This window comes from Aspergillus fischeri, genomic scaffold (assembly GCF_000149645.3).
Source record: "Aspergillus fischeri NRRL 181 1099437636263 genomic scaffold, whole genome shotgun sequence".
Classification (NCBI taxonomy): domain Eukaryota; kingdom Fungi; phylum Ascomycota; class Eurotiomycetes; order Eurotiales; family Aspergillaceae; genus Aspergillus; species Aspergillus fischeri.
In genome coordinates this window covers 611,965-628,928 of record NW_001509763.1, presented here as the reverse complement: position 1 = coordinate 628,928, position 16,964 = coordinate 611,965, and the positions used below count along the sequence as shown (strand labels likewise).

Genomic DNA, 16,964 nt, shown 5'->3' with positions numbered 1-16,964 from the left:
CCTCGGGATGATGCAACTGCTGGCCATTCTCAATGCAGACCTCAACCTCTGCTATACAAGTTTTTGAACGACCGTGCGAGCACACAACTGTGATCATCGCCGCCCGTTAAGTTCTCCTTTGCTTTTCATATCCTTGATTTTCCTTACTTGTTGGTCGCTTCTCTGTCCTCCACTACATCATATCCACAACACATACGGCGCAAGAAATCTAGCGAGAGAACCGAGATTACTTTTGACAACAACTTAAAATTGACAACTAGAACAGAGCAGACTTTAAAGGAAGTAGGACATCGAGAAGGATGGTCGAGGGTGAGGTATTTCACTAAAATGTGTAACGAAAAGGGCAGAAGAGGGCAAGAGAATAGAATATCACGAGTGATTGGCCACATTGGGGAATAGGAAACAGGCAGACACCAGGTATAACGTAGGCGAAAAGTACATGACGCGAAGTGGAAATTGGGCGTAAGACAGCTGATTTCGACCTGAGCGGGCCACAGCCCCTGCTCATTCATAACCCTGTAAGTGAAGCAAAGGAACAACGCGCAGACTTATTACTCGTCCGCTCGCGGTTCGCCTGTTCCAACTCACCTCCCAGTCAAATCTCACTTGATGTCGAAACGATTCTTGCTGGAAAAGGAAAAGAGAGGGCGACTAGTTCTTTTTCTTAGTCCGCGCAATTAAATGGTAGAGTCGTTACCGGAAGAAGCAGATACGAGGAAGAAGAGTTTCAAGGAGCGTGGTGAAACAAATAAACACACCAGAATGGAGGAAGTCGAAATGAGCGCTCAGTCAATCAACAGTCGTGCAGGATCAAACGTAGAGACACCGGAAGGTCTCCGACAGCGTTGCATACCTTTGGTGTTCCAAGGTAGCGCTCTTTGAAGAGAAGCATCAGAGTTCCAGTCACTGGATAGCAAAACCTTAACGGAGAGAAAAGCCCTTCCTCTTTCCCTTCTCTTCGATTGGCCTTCCACTCTCGAGCCGGGCCTTCTTCTCTTCCAGCTCCTGGCGTTGGCGTTCCAATTGGTCCTTCATCTCGCGATGTCGCGCGTATAATTCGTCCTCGCTCTGTTTCAGCTTGCTTTCTTTCTCTGCAACCTTCTGCTGGAAGACCATCTTCATCTCTGCCTCCATCTTGGCGAGTTTTTGCTCGTGCAAAGCACGCTCCTCCTCCTGCTTGACTGCCGGGTTGACCTCCTTGAATACGCTTGGGTCCTGGGCGACACCCATTTGGGTAAGCTTGTCGGACCGGTAGTTCTCGTAAAGCCAGTTGTTGGTGTGCTCCTTGAGCTCTTCCATGTGAGTACGGATCAGCATCTGGCGCAGTTTGACAAAGTCGCAGTGTTCCTCGTTGTCGACCTCAATGACACCCCAAGGATAGCTACGACCGCGCACCTTACGGCCATCAGCTGTGGTGACCTCGGTGTTGGCACCAACAACGGCGAAAGGAACTTTGGACATAATCTCTTGGTTCTCGGCAATGGTCTCCTCGTCGTCAAGCTCGTAGCGGGGTCCCTCGAAGATCTGAATCGAATGGTGCTGGATATCCGCGAGAATCTAATTGGGGTGATAGGATTAGTTACTGACTCATGATCGATGAAAAGCGTGTACTACTAACTCTCTGCTTGAAGAGGGAAATCTCCTCGTCGGTCAATGTGTCGGCCTTGGCAATGACAGGAATGAGGTTGACCTTGGTGTGCAGTCTACGCATGACCTCAATGTCGAGGGGCTTCAGCGAGTGGCCGGTGGGCTGGATGAAATAGACACAGGCGTGAATACGGTTATCGACAATGTTTGTGCGGTTAACCTTGTTCTCCGCCTCCAAGTAGGCATCGTATCTCTGCTCGATGTTTTCGACGATAGGGCGCCACGAGTCATCGTTATTGACAAAATCACCAAAGCCCGGAGTGTCGACCACAGTCAAGCGAAGACGGACGCCATTTTCCTCGATATCTGCGCTGATGGACTGGATAGAGACTGTCTTGGGGATGATGTCGTGGCTCGGGCCGGTACGCTCCTTGGGGGGGTAGAGGGAGGTGTTGAACAAAGTGTTGACGAGAGTCGACTTTCCAAGACCCGATTCACCTATCATATGAAGTCAGGACGTGATGGGCGCCTTTTTCTTCGGAATTGGCTTCGCTTCCGAACACGATTCGGAGGAAACTTACCAACAACCATTACGTTGAAGTTGAATCCTTTGCGCACACTCTTGCGGTGCCATTGGTTGGGCAAATTGGCGAAACCAACGTAGCCAGTCAGTTTGCGGCGAACGACGTTCTTCATGTCCGTGGCAGCTTGAGCCGCAGCTTTTGGATCCTTGGAGCTGACTGTCTGAGCGTTGCCGGCACCCATGGGGTTGCTACGCTCAACGTAAGGAGATCCTGGGCTGCTAGGTGCAGGTGATTCCTTGACAGACGCGGGAGTGCCATTGGCAGGAGAGGATGGTGAAGCTACATCATCGGAAGAAGAGTCAGCAAAGTTATATGGGATTCGGCTTTCACTTCGAGACGGATAGGTCCCTGGCAGGAGAGAGGATAGTGAAAGGGTCTTCGGTCCCGGCTTCTGTTGCAGCGAACTGAGGGTCGGGCTCGAAGATTCCAATGGCAGATGCTCCTCCACAGTGGGATTCTCCGAGGCCACCGACATCGTTGTATTGTAGCACGTAGAACTCAGGAGGATGACAAGTGAGAATTGACGGGTAGTTGGCGGACAGATTGACACAAGAACGTAGCTCGATGCAAAAGAATATCGAAAGCGGGCTTACCCATTGTAAAAATTATCCGTTGATTCTAGAAGCGAGCGTGGGATGCAATCAAGGTAGCGAGCGTCAAGAAGGAAGTTCCCCTGAATAGCGCCTTCTGAATTAGCAAACAGAGGTTCCTACTGCACGCAGCTAGGGGAAGGAGGGGCACAGAAGGCAGTAAAGGTAATAGATAAATCGATGCCTTGGTCTCAAAGGTTTTTGCAGAACTAGGGAGGAGTCGCAGCCCGGAAGTGCTGTCTGAACTTACCACCGTTTCACTGGTAAAGGGTGAAATCAGTCAACCACGAGCAGAGGATGACCGAGACCACGGTAAATAATCCCAAGCAAGCTCAACGGCGGTGTGAAAAAAGGTAGACACAATAACTATTGTAGGAAAATAAAGTACTATGAAGGGAAAATTATTGAGTACAAATAAAAGGAAGGGGTCGTTTGAACGAGAGAAGTGAAGCAACAATAATATGAAGAACCAGGGGAAGCTGGGCCTGCGGAGAGTGATGGGGTGGAGGTCGAAGAAAGGTGGTCACTGGAGCAAGCCATACTACTAACTAGACTAGATACTGCCAATCCGCCAAAGAAAGGGGCACTTCGCTCAATCAAGCAAAATCTTAGCCTCAAGCCCATACTCGTCCTGAGAAACAAAACAGCATTGATCTATCTAGTCACTTTACTCATAAATTATTCGCAATTCGAGCAAAGAGACTTATCACTTTATCCTCTTCTACACAGCTTACCTCTCTAAAGGCTGGAGATATCCTTGCTTTGATTATTGTACCCGAGGACATTGAACGTGTCCTGACAACTGAGACAAGATTTAGGACTTCAAAAAGACAGTGAACTTGCCCAAGGACGGACAGCGCGATTCTACATAGAAGACACGTCTGTACGGGGTATATGGCATCGAGTGCGGACTTGATTCTATGTTGCTCCAGAATATTTGAAACCTCGAGCTTTGATCCTACAGCTTTCAGAACCTTATTGTACCGTGAACAGAGTGCTCTGACCATCAATAAGAGTGGCTTCTTATGATTAGCTTAGTGCAAAAGATTTACTGATATCAAAAATTTCCCACCAATTTTGACAACATCCAATCAGCTCATCCATATCAAGCATATGTATGATATAGCAAGCTATCACTGTCCAGCTTCTTGACCTACATGTAATACCTCAGGTACTGATGGTACCGCGGTTACCTGTTCAATCAGGGGTAAAAACAGCCTCCCGTGGAACTTCCCGTCGATTTTCGAACGGAAATTTAGCCACCGACCAATCATTAACTTGATGAGCGGCCTGAGGCAGGTAAAGTTGAAACCTGGGCAGTCAAGATTCATATTTTGATTGCTATGTCCTCCGTGTCCTTTGCGCAATTGTTTTGCCAGATTCGGGGATACTCTGAGACCGCGATAGTGTCATCGAAGACAAGGATCTACCGATATGATGCCATCATAAATATATGTTCGTGTCATATTTCGCGTTATTCAAGGCATACAGACCTATTCCGTTGGCAGCACAGACCGTTGAGGCAACATATCAGCAATATTACAATGTAGTGCAGACCGCACTGAGATCATTTGATATTGGACGGAACATGATAGTATGATTGAACGATACGAGTCAGGTTGGATGCAATAGCCTTGAAGGGCAGATTTACTAGGTAGTGCTTGATCGAGGATAAAAGCCCTGTATGCAAAGAATAAGTAGCGCTTCGAACAACCACAAGACCAAAGAGCTGACCGCTGCTTCTACTGTAGCTTTGCCGAGATCTACGTTGGATTCATAACTGCATTGTTCATGGTAGACCAATGATGCCGATGAATTGTGACTGACATGGACGCGCATTAATGCATATTCATGACAATTCTCCCAACATTAGGTACCCGACTAATGAGTCTACCTCTATCCGAACTGATAGACCGAATCCTGCTTGGGATAAGGGTCTTTGTGCCGGGTTAATTCCAATAGTCGTGCCACAGACGGAGAGCTGACGCGATAGACGATTGCTTATGCGACACATCAGAACTCAAAGTAAGCTCACGTAATAGTGACCGGAGCCTTCACTAAGAGATCTCTGTATTTGCAATCAAAGAGTAGACTATCTATCTATCTATCTATCTAGATATTGGCTTAGAATCGAGAGTCGTACTTCATTAAAATTCAACGTAGATTACCATGACAGTTTGCCTTTCTGTGAAGGGAAAGAGAGTTCGCTTCCAACTGTATTCACTATACAACCAGGGGCATAAGTATGTCGATTTCGTCCACAACAAACCGAACTACTTCCCAATCTTGCTCTTTTTCTTGGGTCGTTCCTCTTCCTCTGACATGTCCACATCTTCCTCATCGTCGCCGGCGTCCGAAGCGTCATCCATCTCTGCGTCACTTGCGCTGCCGCTGCTTTCGTGCTCAGAATCAAATTCTTCGGCAACATCTGATTCAGACTCTGCCTGAAAGTCTTCGTCAACAGATTCTTCATCCTCATCTGCTGAGCCGCGATCGGCCCGCCCGCCATCCTCATCACTAGACATCATGTCATCGTTGTCAAGGGCAGCGGCAATAAGTGCCGAGGTCTGTTGCAATATATTAGCATCTAATGACCAGAAAGTTGTGGGTTGTTGTCCGAGTAGACATACATCATCTGACATCTCGTTCTTGAACCGAATGTTCTTGGCCTTGAAGAATTCCTCAAGTGGTTGTTGTTCCTCACTGTGGTAGGTGTTAGTGACACTAGTCGCATGTAGTTCTGGAAATGGCATACCGGTTGATGTTACTAAACTGGTGTTCACCCATTCCAGCCTTCAATGTAACCGTAATATCGAATGTTCTACTTGCGGACACGGCGCCACCAACACGAGACATGGTGATAACAGCAATATTCTCAATCTGCACGTAAGTAGCGGGCTTGGGCACGAAAATCAAGCTCTTGTCCAGGAAGTACAAAAGACCTTCGTTGGCTTTGATCGAGCATTTGACTCCGCTGTGTCCGTGGTGGCTATTGCACGTAGTCAGCACGGGTCAGGCAAACTGGCAAGGATAAGTATGACTGACCTGACAAAGTCCTTTGATGGCATGATGACTTTCTTGCCAGATAGGCCACGGAAGATCTTGGTGACGACTTGATGAATCGGCTCTTCGTAACGAGGTTCCAGCTTATCCTTGTAGCGGGATTCCAACAGTTCTCTACAGAGAATTAGTTCCAAGTTCGACATCAAAACGACATTTCGGGAGAACTGACTCTGTCATGTTGAGCTCCAGGCTGATTTCTTCATCCAGCTTCAACTGCATAACCAGGAAAGGATACCGAGTCTGACCTTGCCGTAGAGGAGGGTCAAGACCTAATACAATGAGTGTGTGCATCTCGTCGTTCTTAGGAAGCAGGAAGAATTTCTTGATAGAGGCGTATTGAATCTTATAGTCGTATGTTTTGCCGCGAAGTCGGAACGACGACTCGTACATGTCGATATCAAAGCGACCTCTGCAGAGTTCCTTAGCACGCAACGGCGAAAAAGCGCGTTCAACAAAGAGACGTACCTAGGTGTAAGATGAAGGACATCAAGGAAGGTAGCAAAGGTGTCACCGGCGACATCGCCAATCTCTGCCTTCTCCATAAGGGTCTCATAGAAGAGATTGGCCGCATTCTGTTCCTCGCCTTCTTCCTCTTCTTCTCCGTTCTCCTCATCGTTTTCTGTCTTAATGCCCTTCTCTGTCTTGACTGCCGTTCCCGGGATGTAGAAACGCATCTCGACTAACTCATCCGGACCCGCGGCAGCTTTCCGACCCCGGTTCTTTGTGCTTCCAGAAGGTTGGACATTGGCGTCGCCGTCTGATGTAAGAGCAAACTCGACTGCGACCTCATTCTTTCCCGCCAGGTTTGTGTTCGAGATTTCCGAATACGGGATTTCAAATGCAGGTCGATTCTGAACGTTGAAAGCGAGTTCTGCCTTTGTGAATTCCGCTTTACCCCAATTCCACCCTCGTAGTGCATGCTCGCGGTTCTCAACATTGATGCCGTACCAAATCTTGAACGCCTTGCTCAAGCGTTCGAAGTCCTATTTAAAATCCGCAAAATCAATAAAACTGTCTCCAGATCTACCTTTAGCTTGCTTTTCGCCATGTGTCATACCTCTTGGTCAAATCCGTCTAATTGAATAACACCCGATGAGCGCGATAGAATTTTCAGCTCATATCCCTTCGCTGCCCGGCTCCATTGAGCTGCTCCGATATTGTTGCTATCAAGTGTGAACGTATCACCTCCGCCAGAAGGGCGCCATCCCAAACCACTCTCAGCGAGCTTGCATTTTCCGGGCTGCTTTGAGAGGTCGAGGTAGACGTTGTCAAAAGCCTCCCTATGAATGAGATGAGTATAACGAGTCAATGAGAGCGAGTGCGACAAAGGTAGCTCACATTGTGGAGGGTTTTAGAGCAATTCGCCCTTGAATGTAAATTCACAATTCCTGATTTCGGCGTCAACAGCAAAGAGAGAGTAAAATCGCGATACTGTATCTGGTGATGAAAGTGTAGTCTGAGGTCAAATAGCTATCAGCTGCTGGGATTCACTCTGTGGCGTGCCTTTTTTGGAGTTTGGACTTTCGCGTTGCGCGCGGCAGTTGGCAACTCACGCGGTTCTCATTTAGAGTTGGCGCCACTTCTTGCACTACAAACTCGCTGCCTCAGGCCCTCAATAAATGCTCAGCCACAGGTACCCCCGCTTTCCCAGAAATGTTCCATCCATGACATGATACTCCGTACGCTCAAATCATTCACTTCTTTAACAGAATAGTCATCCAACGACATAGGATAACCATAAGACTGCTGGGGTACAATATTATAGCTGAATACAGCACTGTGGAACGAGAAACTGGAACTCATATGATTTGACCGTTCTAAACAAATATGAAGCTATGGCCATCAAGCGGCATGCAGCAACTTCTGGGTACATGACGGGGAGATGTCCGCTCAAGCTGCGGCGAGTCCTTGGTGCACCGCTCTTCGAAATGAATCTTGGCCAGCGCGCTGATCAGATAGAAGCGTCATCCCTCAGCACATTGTCACGTTCATCATGTTATGGCTGGCAACTAGCCGAGCTACTGCTACAGAAACTCCCGGACTACAGCTATCACAACTAGGAAACGAGTAAACCGCGTTCAACGCCACTGATGAGAAGAACCGAGGAAACGCGACTGTCCTCCTGTGTCTGTCAGCTCTCTCAATCGAGATATGGACCGTGGCGTCTTCGATTTCTACGCCCGGTGCAATTGTTCAGTTTTACTCTAAGCAGGGGATCCCTTTGACATGCTACTATCTAAGCCCTCAGTACAGCGAATGCTGTTATCAAGCAGCCGGGGATCCTGACTAAACATTGGTCCCATCTTAGAGCTGAAGAACTACCGAACCAGCAGACCTTCCAACAGATCCATCATATGGCTCATATGGCAAAGCTTCCGCTTGTTTGCAACAGAACACTCGGACCTTCTGATACCCGTGAATCTAAACTACATGCCGGACGGGAGTTCCTAGTAGAGGGGTAACTCCAGGCAGGGGCTATAACTGGACCAGGTCAGGATGATGATGATAATTGCACTGGCCGAAAGCTATCATACACGGCAGGCTTTGGATGAGTCGCAATTCTCAACCATCACACACCACTCCAAGAAGTTCTCCCTCACAAAATTATATCAACTTTCCACGTAGCCCCCAATAGAGTTATCACAGGACGGCTCTCGTTGCATGGGGAGCCATGTCTCTAGCTCGCAGACCATGGTCAAATTGAAATAGCAGCCTACCTCCATTCTCTCCACAACTCTCCGAGTTCCACATGGGCAGAAAAGTTCATATAGCCGGGTTTCTGCGAATCATGCTTAGTACTACATTCGACTTGCTGCCGGAAATGATTATAATCCCTGAAATCTTCGAGTCATGATCTGCTGAGGTCAGGTCAGTCTCATGATTGTTGCGCGGTTCCCACCCACCCTCAACAGATTACCCCAACAACATCGACACTAATATCAGGGTTGAAAATGAACAACGTCGATATTCCGTCGATTACTATTTGCTGAAATGCAAAACCATGGCGTGTCCAAATTCAAGATCTAGCAGCCTCTTTGTTCAGCTTCCCAACGAGTCATTAGTCGTATTGATCACCTAGACCTCACCGGTCATTACTTATTCTCTAATCACCCTTAAGATTTCTTCTTTCCCCTGACATTCTTTTTCGAACAAATAGATGGATTGATAACTCTACGACGAACACAATGATCTCTGATGACGTCCAGGGCCCTGAGGCCAAGCCCGATGATGGCACCACTGACCACGCTCCCATGCCGAAGAGTAAGAGTACCACCGCCAGGGCATCGCATATCACTGAGCAGCCTGTGACATGGTCAAACTGGCATCAACATATCAATTGGTTGAACTGCTTCTTCATTCTTTTCGTCCCTCTTCTTGGTTGTATTGGGGCCTACTGGACCCCTCTACATCCACGCACAGCCCTCTTTGCGCTCGTATACTACTTTAATGCAGGCCTGGGCATTACTGCTGGTAAACGCCTTCCTTCCCACGTTTTATCCGCCTCTCCCTTCCGTGTCAATGATGAGATCGCTGACTTTAGCAGGGTATCACCGATGCTGGGCGCATTGTTCGTATAAAGCCACCCTCCCCTTAAAGCTTTACTTGGCCGCCGTCGGCGTCGCTGCTGGCCAGGGCTCGATACGCTGGTGGGCGCGTGGCCACCGTGCTCACCATCGCTACACGGATACAGAGAAGGACCCATACTCAGTCCGGAAAGGGCTGTTATATTCGCACATCGGATGGCTCGTTATGAAGCAAAACTACAAGAAAATTGGCCGCACCGATGTCACAGATCTCGACGCGGATCCTGTGGTGGTCTGGCAGCATAAGCACTATATCAAATCCGCCCTGTTCATGAGCTTAATCCTTCCGACTCTGTTGTGTGGCTTGGGATGGGGTGATTGGCAGGGTGGGTTAATATATGCTGGGATTCTGCGCGTTTTCTTTATCCAACAAGCCACCTTCTGTGTCAATTCACTGGCTCATTGGCTGGGTGAGCAGCCGTTCGATGACCGTAATTCCCCGCGGGATCATGTCATCACAGCCCTGGTGACATTAGGTGAAGGGTATCATAATTTTCACCATGAATTTCCTTCCGACTACCGCAATGCAATTCAATGGTGGCAGTACGACCCGACCAAGTGGATGATCTGGATCTGGAAACAGCTTGGGCTCGCCTACGATCTCAAGCAATTTCGCTACAATGAGATTGAAAAAGGACGACTGCAGCAGCTGCAGAAGAAGGTGGACCAGAAACGCGCGACATTAGACTGGGGCATCTCCCTCGAACAACTCCCTGTGATAGATTGGGACGAGTTTGCTACTAAGTCGAGGTCGACTAACAAGGCCCTTGTGGCCATTGGTGGCGTCATTCATGATGTCTCCGACTTCATCAAGGAGCATCCAGGAGGCAAGTCATTCATCTCATCGGCCATCGGAAAGGACGCCACTGCTATGTTTAACGGAGGGGTCTATCAGCACTCCAATGCCGCCCATAATCTGCTATCAACGATGCGCGTTGGAATCCTCCGCGGCGGATGTGAAGTGGAGCAGTGGAAGTGCGTCACATCTGAGGGTAAACGACCCCTGGGAATTGACTCGGAGCAGCCGCAGGTTGATCATGCTGGAAACCCCAGGTGAAAGCGGCGCAGTCAATTTAAATCGACAGTGGTTCATAACTCTGGGTAGACCGGCGGCTGCAGAAGGACAAGATTGATCTTTAGAGTTGTAGATAGCATACTCTCGCTCATGAACCTATCCATACTCAGCAATGATTCACCCACTCTCTATGAAAGGTCACACCCGCTTGTACCACGACAGCTTGGTAGAAGTCGTGTGACTACCTTGGTTTGAAGTTTGAGGTAGCTAGGTAGCATATGCATAGGTAATTTTGTGTTTACTTCAGTACACATCCGCAGTACCTATGCACAACGGTCTGGCTCATCTTACGTCCTTGATTGGCAACGACCAGATAAGTGATCATGGATAATGATTCCAGAAACTACCATGGTACTATTTTCTAGCACAGTGTACTATTACATAGCAAGGTTTTGACACAGCCCGGATGCAAAAAAAGGCGATGACAAACCATCACAGGATCATCGTCATATTGATCGCCCATTGTTTCATAACATGAAACTCAAACGACAATGATGCTCCGTGCACCGTGCTATGTGCTTAATTGAAGGAGTTCGATACTGCTAGGAATGACGAGTGAACCCTTTGACAATAATGTCATTATTATTATTATCAACTTATACCTCTAGAATCCTACATGAACAGTTAAAAGAGTGGCATAAGTAGTATTTAGCAGATCCCTGATACGTCATCGTCTATATTCAGTGGTCTGGCCACTTGATACTAATATGAAGCCAATGATACTATGAATAGCATTTAGCGTCGAGGTTTGTCCATTAACAAGGACTTACCAGTTCCCAAACTCGATATACACCAGTAAATGAGAGGTAGCCAGCCTCAGGCACTACACAATTTAATCTTAATCTCACGGTTATTATTGTCCCGCCTTACTTCGAGCATTAAGCAGACCGAGCATCAACTTTCTTAAGCCAAATACACTGAGGTACGGAGTAGTATTTGTACAGCCCCGTCTGTCCCAAAACCGAGGGATTCATCCGTCCTGCCTCCTTATTACATGGCTCCCGTCCATCGCGATTCTGTGTATTGAGTACGGTACAGTACCTACTGGACCACGAAGAAACTAAGGTGTCTCGGTACCTACAGGCACTCACTTCGTACCTAGAGTCCTAGACTCCTTAGGTACCTTAGATATACGGCCGTGGCTGGTAAACAGTCGAGACGTGTTTTACATACCGGACCACCTCAACCTAACTTAACTGTGTTTCGAAGTGGGCCGCTTAAATGAGGTACAACCGTACGACTACCAAGACGGCCCATAGTAAGTCGACCTAGACTTTTTCGAGTAAGGGGTGTAATAATCAATTGCAAGTACCTTAGGCACCTGAAAACTAAGGTAACGGGAACACCACCGCAAGACTTCAAGTCTTCGAGCAAACGAGCCCTGCCATGTCATAATATTTCCTTCGCATCATCCACTTCAATCAGTCATTCGTTAACTTTCTTATCCTGCCTGTTTTTATTCATGCATTGAGTTTTTTCCCTTCTTGAGAACGCCGAGTTCTATTCGTTCATTACCTATCATTGTTTTTTCTATCCCCCTTTAGCACATTATTCGTGTTCCTCACTTCCACACTCTTTTCCGAGTCTCTCCTTTGCCAGCCTCTTGCATGACTTTGGATGGAGGAATTTGAGCTCATTATATAGAAACTCATCTTCATTCAACCTAGCCAGCTTTCTTTTCTTACATACACCTTGGGTCAGGATTTCTGCAACAAAATTCGGGGCGATCATTGTCTCTCTCGCCTGTCGTCGCGCCCCTAAACAATGAGGGCTGCCTCACTGTCTGGGCCTGCGACGGCTGGTTTTTCGTACGCCCTCCTATTGAACTTCTTGACAGTTTTGCAAGCAGTTCCTACTGTGGGACTATCATTTACTTCGGTTTCGGAACCTCAGTTGGATCTGTCGCCTTTAGGCCGAGTCGCTTTTACGGGAGATTTCGATGCTGTGTCAATTTATTCGTATACCGAACAATCGAAGACAGCTTCGGTCCACGATGCCGGACAATCGATTCTGACACCACTTCCAAATGGCGGGCTTACAGCGCTTTCGTCCTCCAATGCCCAGATTCGTGCAATGTGCGCATTCACGCGAAAGGATGGAACCTACGAAGGTATCTTTGTCGGAGGGAACTTCACTAAGCTAGGCGGCGTTGAAACCAAGGGTGCGGCGCTATACAAGCCTGACTCGAACGAAGTTACAGCTTTGCCTGGTCTCTCAGGGTCGGTCTCGGCGTTGCTGTGCGACCGGGAGACCAACAGTGTCTACGTGGGTGGTTACTTCAAATACGAGAACACATCGAACGCGGTCGCTTGGGTTGGAGGTGAAGGCTGGAAGACACTGCCCTTCGATGGGCTCAATGGGCCGGTGGAATCCATCCTGAAGAATGACGATGGTCATTTAATTTTCGCTGGATCATTCGATGGCGTCGGCAATTCCACATCGTCCAAGAAGAAGGAGCAGATTGTCAACCTCCAGGATGCCACAATTACCTCCGATGCAGTCTCGTCGAGATCAGGCTACAGTGACCCGAGGAATGTTATTTGCCAAACCAGTGGCGAGGACGGCGAAGGAAAGACATGGTTGCTTGCTGATACCTCGCCAGGCTTCTGGAGAGCAGATATGGGTTTTGAGTACAGACCTACTAAACTCCGTCTGTACAATACCCATTTCGAGGGCAGGGGCACCAAAACCTTCCTGTTCAGAAGGCTTCCGGACAATGGCATCATGAATTTCACATACACAGATCCTGATACTGGCTACGACGTTCATTGCGACTCTACTTGCCCCCTGTCCGACAGCGCAGACGAGGAATACCGTGACTTCGAATTTGTGAATGTCGTGGGCATGAGCGGATTTCAAATTGAAATCTCCGACTGGTATGGATCTGGTGCCGGATTGAATGGAATTGAGCTCTTTCAGGAAGGTGAGATCATTTCATAAATTTGTTTTTCAACGGTTCGTGCCTTACTGAAACCAAATCTGACAGACATCTTCGCCTATGCCGTGAATGCGTTTAACGAGCCGACATGTGCAAGCATCAAGTATCCTTCCAAAGCAACCCGGACGGGCTCTTGGTCGACAACAGAGTCCGGGCAGAGTTCATCCAAGTACTTAACGGCTCATGTCACCGATTCTACTGCGGACGGCGCTTCTGTGGTCTTTGAGCCCGACGTCAATCAGTCCGGAAACTATAGTATTCTTCTTTACACCCCTGGGTGCATTCAAGATGGAACCTGTGGCTCACGCGGTGTCGTCAACGTGACAGCCACTGTTACAACGGATTCCGACGAGCCTATTCAGACTGTTATCCACCAAACCAATCTCTACGAAAAGTACGATACCATCTACACCGGTCATGTCGATGCCAGCGGTAGTTCGTTTCGTCCGCAGGTGAAGCTGACTCCGGTGGCCGGCCAAGGAGACATCACGGTGGTAGCATCGAGGGTCGAGTTTATGCTCACGAATGCATCAAGCAATTCGACAAGTGGAGACTTGAATGGACTTTTTGAATATGATCCCGCTTCCAAGGATACAAGCGCGAATCTGACACAATCTGCCGTGAATAAAGCGGGGCTACAACTTGACTCTGGTGCATCTGTGAAGGCTTTGGCCAAGCATGACAATAGAATCTATGCTGGGGGAAATTTCTCAGATTCTTCCATCCACAATATCATGTTTTTCAGTGATGGAAATGCGACTGCAATGGCTGGGGGTGGTTTGGATTCTGAAGTCACATCGATGGCGGTTCTGGACGACTTCCTCTACGTGGGAGGAAACTTTACCGATACATCTGATGGCGGCAACCCGAACCTCAAACACATCGCAGCTTATTCTTTCGATACTAAAACCTGGTCAGCTCTGGGCGGTGGTGTTAACGGCCCTGTCGACCGGATAATACCTTTACAGTTGAACGTCTCCATGGAACTCAATGAGACTGTGGTTGGGGTGAGCGGTGGTTTCAGCCGGATACTCTCGTTTGGCAATGAATCAGCGTTCGATGTATCTGGGTTTGCTGTGTGGGTTCCCTCGCGCAAAAACTGGCTTCAAAATCTTAACGTCAGCCAAATCGAGTACACCGGGCAATTAGCCTCTTACGCCAAATATGAAAACACAACTATTCTCGCAGGCAATCTAGCTTCAGGCGGTATTGCAGCGGCAGGCGCTGTGGCGCTGCTATATAATGATGGGATGAGTCTGGACCCCTTATTGTCAAAGGTGGGCGGAACTGATACCAGTGCTGGGACATTCACCGGCACTTATGACACAAATTCTGGCCGCAACCTTACTATTCTTGGTGGTCATTTCACGACTATCGCCAGCGATGGTTCTTCAGTCCAAAATCTCGCTATTCTGAATGGCGCTGACAATACCATCCGCGGCATTGCCTCGGGGCTCGACAGCAATTCCACCTTTTTGGCCTTGGCCGTCTCAGACGATACCCTGTTTGCAGGTGGGAATGTCACCGGAACCGTGGGCAATTCCATGATTAATGGGTTCGTGGCATACAACTTGAAGAACGAGTCGTTCGTTGAGAATGTGCCTCCCCCATTTACCGGGAAAGACGTCTCCGTCAATGCAATAGCCTTCCGCCCCGGAACCACCGAAATCTATTTCGGGGGCAGCTTCCAAACAGCTGGAGCACTCCCTTGCCCGGCCGTCTGTTTCTATGATACAACGGAGGCACAGTGGACTCGACCAGGTGTGACTTTATATGGTAACGTCTTGGCACTCAAGTGGATCAACAATAAGCAATTGATTGCCGTTGGAAATCTTACTGTTTCGGGAAATCAGACTGTCGTTGCGACCTACAGTCCTAAAGATCAGAGCTGGGAGCCGTTGGCCGGGACCTCTACGGCCGACACTCTTGGAACTGTCACAGCTTTTACTCCTGCCAACACGGATGTTTCAAGATTCTGGCTCGCTGGAGAATCGAAGAATGGCTCTTCTTTCCTCGCAAGTTACGATGGGTCTAGTCTCCACTTCGCTGGAAGCATCTTCGGAGACGGCACGACCATACGCAGCCTTGAGATCCTCCCACTGTCCCAGAAGCATCGTGATATTTCTGTTCTCAATGATGATCAGACCCTGCTGATCACAGGACAACTTGTAATTCCCGATTTCGGCAATGCATCCGCTGCTCTATTCAACGGAACCGACCTGACTCCGTTTCTCCTGTCCTCGAAGTGGGATGGCCAGTCGGGCAGTATGTCTCAATTGTTCTATGAGAACAAGAATCCTTACACCAGTGGTGGTCAGTAGTACACATGAAGCTTATCTTGGCATTAATCACATATGCTAACTCTTGCCACAGGCCATCACCACTCGAACGGAATAGTGGTCCTCGTAGCTTTCTGCTGCGCTCTTGGTTGCGTGTTCTTAATTGTCATCGCCGGAGTTATCTTCAATAAGATTCAGCGGCGCCGCCAGGGCTATATGCGCGCCCCCCAAGCATATGGAACCGACCGGCCGTCGACCATGCGACGGGTTCCTCCAGAATACCTGTTCAACACGCTCAAGCATCCGAACCCAGGTACACCAGTGTTATGAGTCGAGATCCGGACTCTATGATATTTGTCCATAACTGAGCAGAAAACGACTCAAAAACATCATGTTCTTGAATCTGTCTGGTACCTCCAGAACGGCGTTCGTGGGAAGCGTCTATTGCTTTATACCCTAATTAATGTGTCTTTGGTTTTTCTACTGATAATGTCGGTTTCTAATTCTCCGCTGGCCAGGTCTTGTCAGATCTCATATCAGACTTCTTTTCCTGCCGATCCCTCTATCACCTTTGCTTGCCATTGGTCAGTCCAGGCAGTTGCGCTGGCGGTGGGAAGGTCGGTTGAGATCAATATGCTATTTGGTGCTATTTCATCCTGAGCTCTACCTTAGTCTTTAGCTTCTTCGTTGCCCGGGGGTTGGCATGTCCTCACCCTCAGCACGCTTTATCATGTTCCACTAGATGGATATAAGAACATCCCGCGCGAGATCGCGGTAATGGAATGATACGGAACTCTTCCTCGTTTCTTAGCGCCATATTTCTTCTATCAGTTTGTAGCTTTATCTACGGGGACTATTCATTGCAGTCGTTACATACGATCTTGGTGACTCTACTGTCCAGATGGCAGATACCAACAGAAGTAGCATTCGATACAACGATACAGATCTAAGTCTGCCTATACTGAATACTAGACTCACCGGCAGTCGAGCGGTCTGGCTTCCGGTCCCTTGGAAGAGGATGACACAAAGATTAGCACAAGGGTACCACAGACGCATTTTTGGAAAGCCTGTGGTTCGAGTCTCAGCCTCCTTTCTTCTTCAAAGAGAACCAATATTGCTACCACCGCACCATTTCTCGATCTCATGCTTTCCCCCGTTGACATCTAATGCCTGATATAGTTCAGAATGCCATTTGGAATGTTAATTGCGTCTTGATTGAATGAATGCCTTCGTAACACAATGGGAATTCTCTTCCAAGTTGTCA

General features: G+C 48.3%; 4 protein-coding genes across 4 annotated transcripts, besides 1 other annotated feature; 2 read left to right on the top strand and 2 right to left on the bottom strand.

The window, feature by feature from the left end:
- Nucleotides 1-921: 921 nt before the first annotated feature.
- On the bottom strand, nt 922-2,646 carry aspB (septin AspB; the record flags this gene model as incomplete). The annotated part of the gene is made up of 3 exons (XM_001261480.1): nt 922-1,557; nt 1,619-2,085; nt 2,169-2,646. 3 exons carry the CDS (start codon nt 2,644-2,646, stop codon nt 922-924), a joined length of 1,581 nt encoding a protein of 526 aa, XP_001261481.1.
- A 2,207-nt stretch (nt 2,647-4,853) lies between these two features.
- Nucleotides 4,854-4,876: a microsatellite.
- A 158-nt stretch (nt 4,877-5,034) lies between these two features.
- NFIA_026570 (FACT complex subunit POB3) lies at nt 5,035-7,388 on the bottom strand (the record flags this gene model as incomplete). The annotated part of the gene is made up of 8 exons (XM_001261479.1): nt 5,035-5,328; nt 5,392-5,464; nt 5,517-5,750; nt 5,807-5,938; nt 5,994-6,233; nt 6,290-6,807; nt 6,882-7,104; nt 7,378-7,388. 8 exons carry the CDS (start codon nt 7,386-7,388, stop codon nt 5,035-5,037), a joined length of 1,725 nt encoding a protein of 574 aa, XP_001261480.1.
- A 1,621-nt stretch (nt 7,389-9,009) lies between these two features.
- Nucleotides 9,010-10,465, top strand: NFIA_026560 (acyl-CoA desaturase; the record flags this gene model as incomplete). Its single annotated transcript, XM_001261478.1, has 2 exons — nt 9,010-9,295; nt 9,369-10,465. The coding sequence occupies 2 exons, from the start codon at nt 9,010-9,012 to the stop codon at nt 10,463-10,465; spliced, it is 1,383 nt and encodes a 460-aa protein (XP_001261479.1).
- Nucleotides 10,466-12,247: 1,782 nt separating this feature from the next.
- On the top strand, nt 12,248-16,030 carry NFIA_026550 (putative cellular morphogenesis protein (Rax2); the record flags this gene model as incomplete). Its single annotated transcript, XM_001261477.1, has 3 exons — nt 12,248-13,406; nt 13,470-15,734; nt 15,795-16,030. The coding sequence occupies 3 exons, from the start codon at nt 12,248-12,250 to the stop codon at nt 16,028-16,030; spliced, it is 3,660 nt and encodes a 1,219-aa protein (XP_001261478.1).
- Nucleotides 16,031-16,964: the final 934 nt, after the last annotated feature.